This window comes from Melospiza melodia, chromosome 1, assembly GCF_035770615.1.
Source record: "Melospiza melodia melodia isolate bMelMel2 chromosome 1, bMelMel2.pri, whole genome shotgun sequence".
Taxonomy (NCBI): Eukaryota; Metazoa; Chordata; class Aves; order Passeriformes; family Passerellidae; genus Melospiza; species Melospiza melodia.
In genome coordinates this window covers 10,344,610-10,357,015 of record NC_086194.1, presented here as the reverse complement: position 1 = coordinate 10,357,015, position 12,406 = coordinate 10,344,610, and the positions used below count along the sequence as shown (strand labels likewise).

The 12,406-nt window shown below is 36.8% G+C and overlaps 1 protein-coding gene across 4 annotated transcripts in view; it reads left to right on the top strand.

Annotated features, from left to right (window-relative positions):
• Positions 1-12,406, top strand: part of ESYT2 (extended synaptotagmin 2) — an 80,319-nt gene that overhangs the window by 53,091 nt on the left and 14,822 nt on the right. For 2 of the 4 annotated variants that reach the window (XM_063183217.1, XM_063183146.1), the window contains exons 8-14: positions 2,067-2,187; positions 2,822-2,998; positions 3,466-3,548; positions 4,765-4,813; positions 5,457-5,546; positions 6,076-6,171; positions 8,993-9,094. In XM_063183217.1, the coding sequence (XP_063039287.1) occupies positions 2,067-2,187; positions 2,822-2,998; positions 3,466-3,548; positions 4,765-4,813; positions 5,457-5,546; positions 6,076-6,171; positions 8,993-9,094 (718 nt within the window). The remainder of the gene's footprint in view (positions 1-2,066; positions 2,188-2,821; positions 2,999-3,465; positions 3,549-4,764; positions 4,814-5,456; positions 5,547-6,075; positions 6,172-8,992; positions 9,095-12,406) is intronic. The other 2 variants (XM_063183317.1, XM_063183270.1) reach the window with 1 other exon arrangement.

Here is a 12,406-nt window from a genome sequence, read left to right as displayed (position 1 = left end):
AGGTTTATTTATGCCTGTGATCACATAAAGTTTGTGATTTTAATGAAACACTAGAGAAGAGCAGGGCAAGCTCTGGTACCATTGCTTTCCTTGCACAGCTCCTTTGCTTTCTGTCACTTGGTTTTCTCCATTAGTCATCTGTTCTTAAGGGACTGAGCAGAGAGGCAGAGCTTTCTCTTCTTACCAAGTAGGGACACTAACAAAAGCAGGAACAAAAAAGCTTGCCTGGTCTCTATACTAGAGTGTTGTCATTAGACTTGAATTTTGAAAAGTGAGATTGTTGCTTGTGTGGTTACCATCACTTCAGCTTTGGTTTGGTTTTTCTTTTCCTTTTAATGTTAAGACTGGTTGAGATGTTTATCTTCAATTTTTTGTCACCTCTTGACAAAATAATGAATTCTATTTTGTTGGCTCATTTCAGAGAGCATACACTGAAAGTGAGAGGTTTGGCAGAATGAAACTTTAAAGTTTGAAAAGCAGTATGTTAAAATGATAGCTAAGTGAAGCTACTCTTCAGATAACATGTAGTATTTGTCTTAAAATTTACTGAAACTGAATTTCTAGGGTTCACATAGAATGACAACCTCTGTAAATGTGACTGGATAAGCTCTTCATGAAAGGGAGGAGAAGGAAGATTCTTTAGGGCACGTGTGAATTAACTCAGAAGTTGAGCGGAAACTTTTTTCCTCTGAGCAATATCTTAACGTTATCCACTGTTTCCTCTTTCTAACCAGAAGCCTGCACAGACCTGTCCATTGGTTTTGATGCAGCCTTGAGCTCCTTCTGTTCCTGTTGTTCTGAGCGCCATTACAGTCAACCATGTTGCATCATGTATTGTAGTTACCTGGATTTCCAGGGGCAGCCAAGGGCTTGCAGGCTGCTCAGGTTTCAGATCTCTGGCATGAAAATCAGTGTGCATTTCTAGTGGGCCAGATTGTATTTAATGGATTTGTTCTGCTGCCCATCTCTAGCATTATGTTAATTGCTCATCACTACATTTTCTTTCCAAATGAAACTGTAACACATATCATGTTTCACTGCAGTTTTTGTGTTTTTATATGCTAGCTCCTGAGTCAGAGTTATTCCCAGCTTCAGATTCAGTCTTAGAAAACTTCACAAGGTGCTCACACAGAAGTGCTTAATCCAAAAATGTTCCAAGTAATCAAACATTATCTTCATCTTGATTTGACAAAGACTGTAAAAGAAGAATCATGGTGTGTATTTAGGAGAATTCACAGCTCCACCAGCTTTAGTGAGAATGTCCCTCTGCTGTTCAAAGTATCTCAAGTATTGTTGTAACAACCTCTCTGAACCTTTGGGCATCCTCCTGGGATGTCCTGGGTGCTTGTGCTCTGTGTTCTGCCTTCTCCCTGCGCAGGCAGTGTGTGCAACCAGTGCTGTTGGTGTGACAATGATTTGTTGTCAGTTCAGACCTGAGCTGGGTGACCTTGTAGCTTAGGAAATTGCTCTCTTCTCTGTTTGTGGAGGGGTGTGGGGTTGGGTTTTATGTGATTCATTACCAGTGTGGTTGCACTGCCACTCCCTTTTCACTGAACAGAACCAGTTTTCCTTCCCTAGGCTACGTTTTACTGTGTTTTACACATTGTGTTCTGTGTGTCTGTGGTTTAAGTGATGGTCCTCCCAGCTCAAGAGGACAAGTGCTTTCATAACAATACAGGAAGGGGCAGCCAAACTTGCAAGGACAGATAAATCATTATTGAAGTACAAAAGTAATTAAACAGTTACCATCTGCTTGGTTGTATGCGTTAGAGGCAAGAGCATTTATGCAATTCCTTTTTACCCAGGCTGCTTTTAAAAGGCAAGGGTGAGGGGGAAATTTGGCTGTGGCAGGGAAATGGGAACTTTGTATTCATCCCTGTGGTCTCTGCTGTTTGGTGTCAGCTGCTTCCACCTGGTGGCCGTTTGGGCAAGAATCCTTTATTTTACATTTACAAACCAAATGTGTCTTCTGCTCTCCCAGGAAGGCAAATATTTTCTCCATTTAGGTTGTTAAGCAGCAAAAGGAATATTTTTTTAAAGTAACTGAGGATTCTTTTCTCCAACAGTGGCTTATCAGATACAATAATATTGGATATCATATCCAACTACTTGGTCCTTCCAAATAGAATTACAGTCCCCCTGGTCAGTGAAGTGCAGATTGCTCAGCTGAGGTTTCCTATACCAAAGGTAAGCAGGTTTCTGTCAACAGCAGTAATTGGGCATTTAGTTTCTTCTGTAGTAACTGTTCAAGGCAATCTGGAGGAGTTTTGAAATACAGTTACTGCACTGGTACAAGTTGCTGTGAATTCAATCACTGATAATAACCGATTTAAGTTATAAACAATTTCTGTGAAGTTAATGTTTCAAAAGCCACCAAGAAAGATTTATTTACTTATTCATTTATTTATTCTTTAAAAAAAAATCTTAAACTTATTACTTTTACAATCACTAGATTGCTACAATCTAGTTTAACTATAGATTAAAAAGTAGCATGTGTTTTATGTTATCATGGAAAATTACTATTAGTGTCCTTCACTAAACAGTTGTTGCTATTTTTTGCTACTCAGTTCCAGAAACCTGATATTTCTTGATGTAACTGGCATGTTTCTGATGGCTGATGACAATTTTTCTTTTCAGGAGTCTCTTGAGTGCTAGGTCTGTTGAGTGTGTGGATCATCACTGATATCTTCTATTTACAGTATGTCCAGAATAACTTTCATGTTAAGGAAATGGCAATGGAAATTATAAAACATCTTTGTGTAAATTGTGATGACATAGAAGATTTCAGATTACTATACAAACTCATCTTTTCCTTTTTCAGGGTGTTCTAAGGATACACTTTATTGAAGCTCAGGACCTAGAGGGGAAAGATACTTATCTGAAAGGGATTGTCAAAGGAAAGTCAGATCCTTATGGAATCATCCGTGTGGGCAACCAAATTTTCCAAAGCAAGGTCATCAAAGAAAATCTCAATCCAAAATGGAATGAAGTTTATGAGGTATAACCAATAAAAATACCTTGTTTTATGTTCTTCTTTATGTAAGAAAAAAAAGCAGAAACATCCTCTTTTGTTAAAGAGGTTATTAAGGGGTGTCCTTAAGGAGCTTCTTGATGTCTCCCTCTAGAAGCCCAAAGTTCTGTAACAAAACAGAAATTCTCCCTTTATTTACATACATTTTTTTCTTTTTTCTTTTTTTTTTTTTTTTTTTTTTTTTTTTGTCTTTTGTCTAGACTGAGCATCAGTAATTCTGAAAAATTAGTTTGGGCTTTTAGAGCCAACATTGACAAATTTTATCTGAAAAGCTCTTAAAATTGCTCTACTCATTAAATTGAAATTTTTAAAAGTATTTGCTTACTAATGTATTTTACTGTACAAAGTTACTGCAGCTCAGTGTTTTACTGTTATTATGCCATTTAACCAAGCTGGTCAGTTTTACTGATAATGCCCTCTCACTGAACTTCCAGGCCTTAGTGTATGAACATCCAGGACAGGAGCTAGAGATTGAGCTCTTTGATGAAGATCCAGATAAAGATGACTTCCTGGGGAGGTAAATGTTATGGAGAATATGTTTGTATGTATTGGAAAGAGATTAAATATTGTAATTTTTCTTCAGTTATTGTTTTTATTTTATTGCAGTTGTTCTGCTATCTAATTGTATTTATAAATCAATTATCTTGGCAGTAAGTAGTTTCCTAACTACTTCATATGTGTAAATTCATTTATATGCAAATGTGCCTGGGTGTGTATACACACATCTATATGTTTACATCTTTTCTGAAAAAAGCAGGTGAGTATTGTGGGTACCCAGAATTGTGCTCTAGCTTCTTTAATGTCTGTGAGCTAGCACTAAGTCTTAATTCTTTCTTCAGGCAAAGTTAATATACTTTTATAGCTCTGTATCTTCTTCATCTTCATAGCTTCTAAATGACTGTCTTGAGTTTGTTTTTCCTCTTAAGAGCTGATCTTAACTATTTTATTAAAGGAAAAAAATTACTGTAATGCTTTTACAAACATGACTCACTCTTTGACTCCATAGGCCATAGGTGTTCACTCATAAACATTTCATGGGTTTAGCCAGCTTTTTCTCCAGTAATTTGTCACCTTTATTTCTTGCCGAGTTTTGGAACTTCCCATTGTTGCTTTCCATAGTAGACCTCCCTTGTTTTTCCAGCTCCTCCTCTCTTAACAGGAGCAACAGTACCTACTTCTCATTAAAATTAAGAAGTAGGCAGTGCAAAGGTTTCTTTTTCTTTGCACTTCCCTAATCTTACACTGAAGTGATGGTGGGAGGAAGTGACCTAATGTGTACATCAGTATTAATAAAATAAGAAGCCAGACAAATGTTCATGCACTGGCATGCAGATGTCTGCTCTGTTTAATTTTTAGCAGATTCCCTGCTACATTTTTTGCTTGTGTGAACTAGAATTCTCCCAGACACTGCCAAAACATGAATTTGGTCATAGGTGCTATTTCCAGTGGGTAGTTTGGATGTGCTCTCTGTTTTGAGAGTTGGGTCATACACATGTGAGTTACATTGTTCCCTCATGGTTACAAAATGGGCTCTGTTGTAGGCATTTTCCTGAAACCCTGCACTCATCTTTGCTCAGCCATTTCCTTCTCTGCTCCTTCTTTTCTGAGGGGCTAAAAGAATAATATTGTGCTCTTTTGATGTCAGTGGTGGATATTCAGGGTGAGGCTTGAGTTCTGTGCTAGATCTTTTGTTTCTTGGCTAAAATACTGCTTCTTTTTCTCCATTTTCCTAGTTTGATGATTGATTTAATTGAAGTTGAAAAGGAGCGTCTTCTAGATGAGGTAATAGAGTTCAGTCATTTTTGGTTTAACAAGGCCCATATGTTGTACATGTTGTTGTTCTTGGGTTATTTTTTCCTGGGCATAGTTCCTCTATGTGCAAGAATAACCTTAATGCTGTAGAAATACATGCCCTGATGATCAGTACAGTGGTTTAAGAGCTATCTAAACTGGTGAAATCTGAAAAATAATGACATTCTTTGTTGGTCTTGAGGTTTTAAGGTTACTCCTATGCAAATGCAAAAAATAGTAATTTAGATATTTGGTGAGAAGTTTTTTTGCAAGAGAATAGTTAATTGCTGGGCAGACTAATTTTTATCCTATGTGTAAGAGAGATTTTGTAGGAACATTGTGCAGGGTTTGTTTTCCCAGAACATCTTTACAGAACTTTTAAGAATTTTCTTGGTATTTTAAAGATGCTTTTATATATAATGTATAATGTTTGTCTGGGTGGTTTTATCATTCTTTATTGTAATACTTTATGCAAAATATGACCTTTTAATGGATCAGGTCTTTTCAGGTTATGTGGACTCCAGCTCTGAGAGATTCTTAGCAGACTTTAATGCTTCCTAAATGTCCTGAAGAACTAATTGCAATCATAGATTTGTTTGCCAGATTATTTCACATTACTTTGCTTAATTTTCAGTGGTTTACTTTGGATGAAGTGTCCAAAGGAAAGTTGCATTTAAAACTGGAATGGCTCACATTGATGCCAACTGCTGACAATCTAGACAAGGTATTAAAGGAACACATTACTTTCCTTCTAATCTTAATTGTTTTGGGGTGATTTGTTGTGACTTTTTTGTTTATTTGTTAAGTGTGTAACCAGATCTCTAGCTGCTGTGAATTTGGAGTAACAGCTTTATTCCAAGCTGACTGTCTTTAGAAATCTCAAACCAGTCATAAGTGTCAATGGTTTAAATAAGATTTTCAAATGCTTTTGTGGTTCTCTTCTTTTCTCTTAATGTTACTGTTTGAGAATATCTGCTAACATTTCATTACTTGGGAGATAAAGATGGATATAATATTACAATCTGTCCGATCTAAAAAAATAAGTAGGAAATGGGGTGCAAATTTCCATACAAATGGTTTTGAAATGTCTGCATGAGTCTTGAAAACTTATTTTATGTTTCATGCTCTGAATTTGTGAATGTTTGCTTTTTGGAAGATGGTTTTTTGTTGGTTTTTTTTTTATTTTTTCAGATATGAGACAGAAATAGTAACACTTGTTTTCCAGGAAGGCTTACAGTGTGTTTTTGTTTTAGGTGCTAACAAGCATTAGAGCTGACAAAGACCAAGCTAATGATGGGCTTTCCTCTGCATTGCTTATTCTGTATTTGGACTCAGCAAGAAATCTGCCTGTAAGTTATGTTCTCATGGATACCCTTCTGTCTCAGAGTCTCTTGGGTACTCCCAGCATGTCTTGCTTGGTAGTGTGACACTGCTTTACTAACACACATTGTGCCATCTTCTCTATAATTCCTCTCCTTTCAAGACGTGTAATGTAAGGTCCACTTTTTTAGTAGCATAGTCTTTAGCTATATATTTAATAAAACATTATTCTTTAATCAGTGTGGTTTTTCTTTAAAGAATGCTCCTTTCCTGGACTTGAAAGGCTGCATGTTTTTATTCCATGATGTTTTCCATACATGGTATGGGATTAGCATGAGGAATTTTAAGGAACTAACTCGGAAACAACCCACTTCCGTAAGTTCAGGTGAACTTGCTTGCTTTGACTTAGGGTATTGCTGGAGATTTGAAGGTACTGAAGTCCTCACCATGAAGTCAATCCTGTGCACTTGATTTTACAGTGCCAGAACACTTGTATGAGATTTCTATCAGACTGTTTCTTGCAGGGTGGTTTATTTGCTTGTGCAAAACATAGAAATAAGTCATATTCTCGCTATGGATTTATCCTATGGAACTCTGAAATAACTTGTTTTGGAGTTTATTTCAGGTTAGTAAAGTACTGTTCCTGGTTGTAATTGATAGCAATAATAAATTTAACCCTACCGTAAAGAGATAAGTGAAACTTAACTGAGTTTTGCTGGTTTTCAGTATTGCTATTAGATGAGAGGTTCTGGAAGTGATGACTAAAATATTAATCAGAGAATACAGTTTTGAAGGTTTGGATTTTTATGCATGCATTTTGCAGATTTTTCTGCTGAAATTTAGGTTAAAATTAAGTTAAATCCTAGTGATAACAAATAAATTGCCCAAGCAATTTACATGACTGACTAGTGATTTCATGTCTGTTCCAGGGTGTATAGAGCAGAGTTTGGAAGTGGTATTTCTAGGCTATTTTAAAAGCTAAAAAGATTCATTTGGAATAGAGTTGGAATCCTCATGTTTCCTTTTTAACCTCACTGTATATTGAATTCAGGCAAAATCTGTAACTTAGCAGAAAAGAAGTTAGAATTACTACAGTACAGAGTAAGCAGGAACAGAATAGAATTATGGTGTGCTTAGTATCAGTTTCAGAGTACTGCAACAGACAGAAAAAGTCTGTCTGCCATCTGTTTTGTGTACTAGATTCAGTTGAACCGATTTATGTATCTTCGTGTTCAACTACTGAATTTTACTGAAACAGCCACAAAGCTAATGTTTGGTAAAATACACTAAAGCCTCTTACTTGAAATAAGTGGTGTAAAGTTCTCTCCTGCACCAGTTCCAATCTTTTCTACATAGCTCTGATTCTCTCTTACATGCTCCAGCAAATACTGAGGCTTTGTCATAAATTATTTTTTTTGTTTTAAACAAACATTCTCTAACATTGTTTGTTTTAAACAAACATTCTCTAACATTGTCTCCTTCCTTTGGAAAGATGAGGTTGCAAGTCTCAACTTCTGCCTGTTTTTGCAGACAGTATTTTAATTTCAGTGCATTTAATCAGTAGATCTCTAAACTCTAGGGCACAGAAAGGGGGAGTTCTTTGCACAAAGCAGATAAATTAGGAAATTTGGGAACAGCATCCCAAATTTCCTATTGCTGCATTTGATATTCTGTCTACAGTATAAGAATTGCCTGGGTGGGTGGAGAATGATGGTCATAGAGTGGGACCTGTTTAATCCTCTTTCTTCTTCCTCTACCAGCCCAGAAAAGCAGTTGCAACAAATGACTCAGTATTTAACTTCAAGTAATTTTCTTTCCAGTGTTGTAAAGAATATAACAGAAAGTAACATAGAACAATTGCAAATTCCATGTACAACTTTACTACAAAAGAATAATGTGATATTGTGCTAAATCAAATTTTCCAAAACCAGAGACCAAAAGGCTTCACAGTTATGTCAAATTGGGGGAAATGCCATGGGAATATTACTTTTATGCAGGAGAACTGAAAAGATTCCTGTGCATTCTAGAAAGAAAATGTCATGGAACTTCTACAGGAACTGCAGTTAATTGTAGTAATAGAGCTTTTTTATGGCCATAGGATTCTAATATGGAGCAACATTTACAAGACTAAAAACATGAAATTTGTTGGTTTCTCATGTTTCGCTCAAGTTCAGTCATAGGGGTTATGTAGAGAAATAGCAAATTAATCTCTTGGATTGCTTGTATTTATGGAGAACAGAGAATTCAATAGAATGGTTAAAATTACACTGACCCTTATTAATAGTTTGAAGATTTTTGTGCACCACTTTAATGTTACAGTGAAAAGTTTTCTACAGGAATTACCTTGAAAATTGCCTTAAGTGAATGCTTATCACTGGTACATTTTAGGTCATGCCTTCAGCCTTGTTTTGTTGGAGTTACAGTGTTGAGTTACCACAACTCAGGCCTTTCTTCTGCATCATAGCTGAGAGTTTCTGGCACACTGGGATGACTGATCTGGAAAAGAAATAGAAATGGTATAGAAGGCTGGTCTCTAAGTTAGTAAACATTAGTTGGATCTGCCATATAAATCTGAAATACCAAGTCTGAGCCTGGAAAGTGGGTTAATATATTTGAATAATTAATGAAAAAAATAAAATTCTAAAAGCATTCCACCTTGCTGTGCTACAGAAAGTCATTTAATGGATGAAACTATTTGTAATGAGAAATATTTACTTTTTGTTTCTTGCTGTTTTCTCTGGAATCCTTTGACTATTTTCCTTAACTTTTCTGTGTAGTAAAGCTGCTTATGCATTCATTCTGCCACAATCCCATCACTCTGCTTTCTCCTTCCATTTCCATCTTCCTAAGAGTATCTACGAGGGAAACTTTGGGTGTGGATACTTAAAAGAGAGGAGAGCATCTGGACTAGTCTTTTGTGAAAACACTACCTCACTCTATAGAGCACTATTTGTGAGTTCTCTGGTATTGTTTGTATTGTACCTTTTCTCTGCCAGAGTGTGGATTAGTGCTACTAAAGCCACTCACTCTAGTGGAATGAGAGCATGCAATTTGTTTTCCTGCATGGTTTCAACAAGTGTGCATTGTTTTTGTGCTATTTTTATTGCATTTTAAAGGCTACTTAAATTTCATTGATCAGCATATCATTGGGTAAGTAAGTAACCTTTTTTGATAAAACCCAAGATAAAGTTTGGTGTAAAAGCTCTTTACATTTAACTTAAATTGCTGATTCATTGAGAACTAAAATGAATACTGTACTAGCACACTACGTGCTTGTTAATTGTTGGCTTTTATTGCAAAGAAATTAAAATAATTAAATTGCAACCAATAGTTTCTTCAAAAGGTGACACACTCAATGTTTGTAAGCACTTGTAACCTCTCCACACTGGTTCAAGTTGTTTTAAAAATGGGTGCAGTTCTTTGTGCTTCCCAGACTATAAATTCCCTTGTAAATTCTATCTCACTCCATGATGCTCCTTGTTTTGCAAATTCCCAAGCTCCTTTTCTTTTTTGGAAATTAGTCTGTAGTTGGGAGAATCCAGGCTAGGGTGAACTAACAAGTAATACTTTCTTCTTGAATTTAATGTTACAAAACTATTAAAAACTGATGAGCCTCTGAGTACCTTACACTTACATCTGGAAGTACAACCTTGGTATCTTCAAAAAGACTGAGAATCTGCTCAGAATAAGTATCTTTTTTGCCAGACAGAGGTGGGTTTGTCTTTGGAGATTGTGCAGATAAATTTTAACTGGCTGGCCACATCATAATCCTTGATTTTAAAACACCTTTCCAAACCCCAGCAAAATCCTGTTCATTTCTCTGTAGAAGTTAATTTTAAAGTTTCTAAAAAGTTATAACCATTCTATAATCTTGTTTAAAATAAAGGAATGAGAAAGGCAATTTATAACCCACAGTTCCATCATCTTAACATCCAAAAATGTTAAGGAGTTTCTATTTCTTTTAGTTACACCTATACCAGATACATCTTAAAAGTAATTATCATTAAAAAAAAAAAAAAGCTGGATTAAGAATGTAGCCCTGATGTTTTTTGTGGATCTTAGGATCTTTGCGGTAAGACAGGTTGTCTGTATAGAGCATTTATTTAGAAATCAGACAAAACTTTCCAAATCCCCGAGTCGATTTGTGAGGCAGAGTGGAACAGCAAAGAAAGCTGGGTCTGGATTCCCTGCTGCAGCACTGGGAGCTGCCTGGCTCTGCAGCGTCCTGGGGGCTGCTCTTGCTGCAGAGGAGGAGGAGGAGGTGGCTGAAGGCCAGGGGACAGGACAGGTCGGAAATAGCCCAGGGATACAACCAGCTCCAGCAGCCCTGGGACTGCGCTTGTTCCCAGGGCATCCTTAAGCATTGGCTGTTATAAAACATTCCCACTGCAAGCCCAGTCTCTAACGTGGAACATGAGTGACTGGGGAAGTGTTGAATAGGGAGCTCACTTCCTATGGGGAGAGGAAAATTCTGAGTGATCTCTGTTCCTTTCTAGATAGTTTATTCACTGCTGCAAATCTAGGTTTGTGACACCAAGACATTCACCCATGTAAATCTGTTTAGCTGAAGTTAAGGTATAAGAATTGTGTTAGTTTAATTTCCAGAAGTAACATGAGTTTTATGATAATCAATAGTTTATAACAGTTTTGGTGTCTGTGTAATTTATAAATTATCCATATTTTAAATGAGCTCTTACAGGTAGTGGCTGTCTTCTGGTTATCCAGTGAGGATGCACACAGAGATAGCCCAAGCAACACTTAGTGAGTCTAAAGAAGTAATGAGTCATTCTCCAAATCATATTGAATCAGAGCTGGCTGAAAAACAAACCACTTTGTTACTTGTATAATTTATGGTTTTGTTATGAGGATTTACTGCAAATGTCACTGGCTGTTAGAGAATTCCACAGTGTCATTATCAGTGTATTTCTTGGATAACCCATCCTCTTTTCCTGTTACTGCAGAGACACTCAGAACCATACCAAGACTATTTTGTCACCCAAAGCAAGACCTTCCCTTTTTATATTGAGTATCCCCTTTCCTCCTCTGAATCTCCTTCCTCCCAGCCTTTCAGCCACCATCTTCATGGACCTGCAGCTTCTTCCCTTGAAACCTGAGGCCTGGCTTAAAGATATTTGCCCCAGCTGATGTCCCTGTTGGCCTATCCTTGCTATGATTCCAGAGGAATTGAGATATGCTCAATATCCAGGAGTCAATGGTTGCCTGTCCTTATCTATGATCACATAGGTTTGGTTTTGACTTCTAAAATTCCTTGAAATAATAAGATAGGAAGGGAAAGATTTGTATTGAATATGCAGGTGCAAATGGGAAGGAAAAATAGTCCAGTAAGTTGAGTTGCAGTTTAAGATTCAAAATAATTTTGGTGAATTGTAGATGCCATCTGAAATAATGAGGTTCTCTATAGAGGACAATCATTGCATCCTTATAAATATGGGACAGAAATAGAAAGAAAGATTTGAAAAGAGATCTTTCTACAGAAAGAGATTTGTAGTCATGCTGTGTCATGTTGTTATGAAAGAAAACACTGTGCTCTGTGTAGAAAGGAGGATTGCAGCCTGTGAGAAGCATGGCCTAATCCTTTTCTTATCTTAGCCATTACTAATGGCCTACTCTTTTTGTTTTCTTAGCCATTACCAGGGCCCTGATCTTGGCTGTAGCAATTTAAGGTCTGGAGCACAGCACTGATGATGGCAGAGACAGTAACCATGGCTGGCAGAGAAAGGGACTTCAGCCCATGGAAATAAATAATGGAAGCACAGAAGGGTTTGGGTTGGAAGGGACCCTGAAGATCATCTCCTTCCAACCCCTGTGCCATGGGCAGGGACACCTTGCACTAGGTCAGGTTCCTCAAAAGCCCCATTCAACCTGTCCTTGAACATTTCCAGGGATGGGGAATCCGCAATTGCTGCAAACAAAGCGACACTTTTATCTTTGTCAGAAAACAGGGAACAGTGCTTCAACTCCAGCAAAGAAATGTATGTGTTGAGCATTTAAAAATTTCTTAATGAAAACCAGTTAAGCATTAGTTCCAATGAGGAATAATAAGTTTCAATTAGTTTCAACTAGGGATAGTGTGCAGTCTCCATCTTTGAAGTTCTCTAAGTACAATACTAAGTTCCTAATGTATCAGGTAAATCACTGTGGAAAATTCCATTATTTTATTTTAAGAAATATAATGTCCAAGAAAAATACCCCACAAAAGTAGTCAAACCTTATTTTTGGTTTCTCAAGTTTAAAAGTTGGACT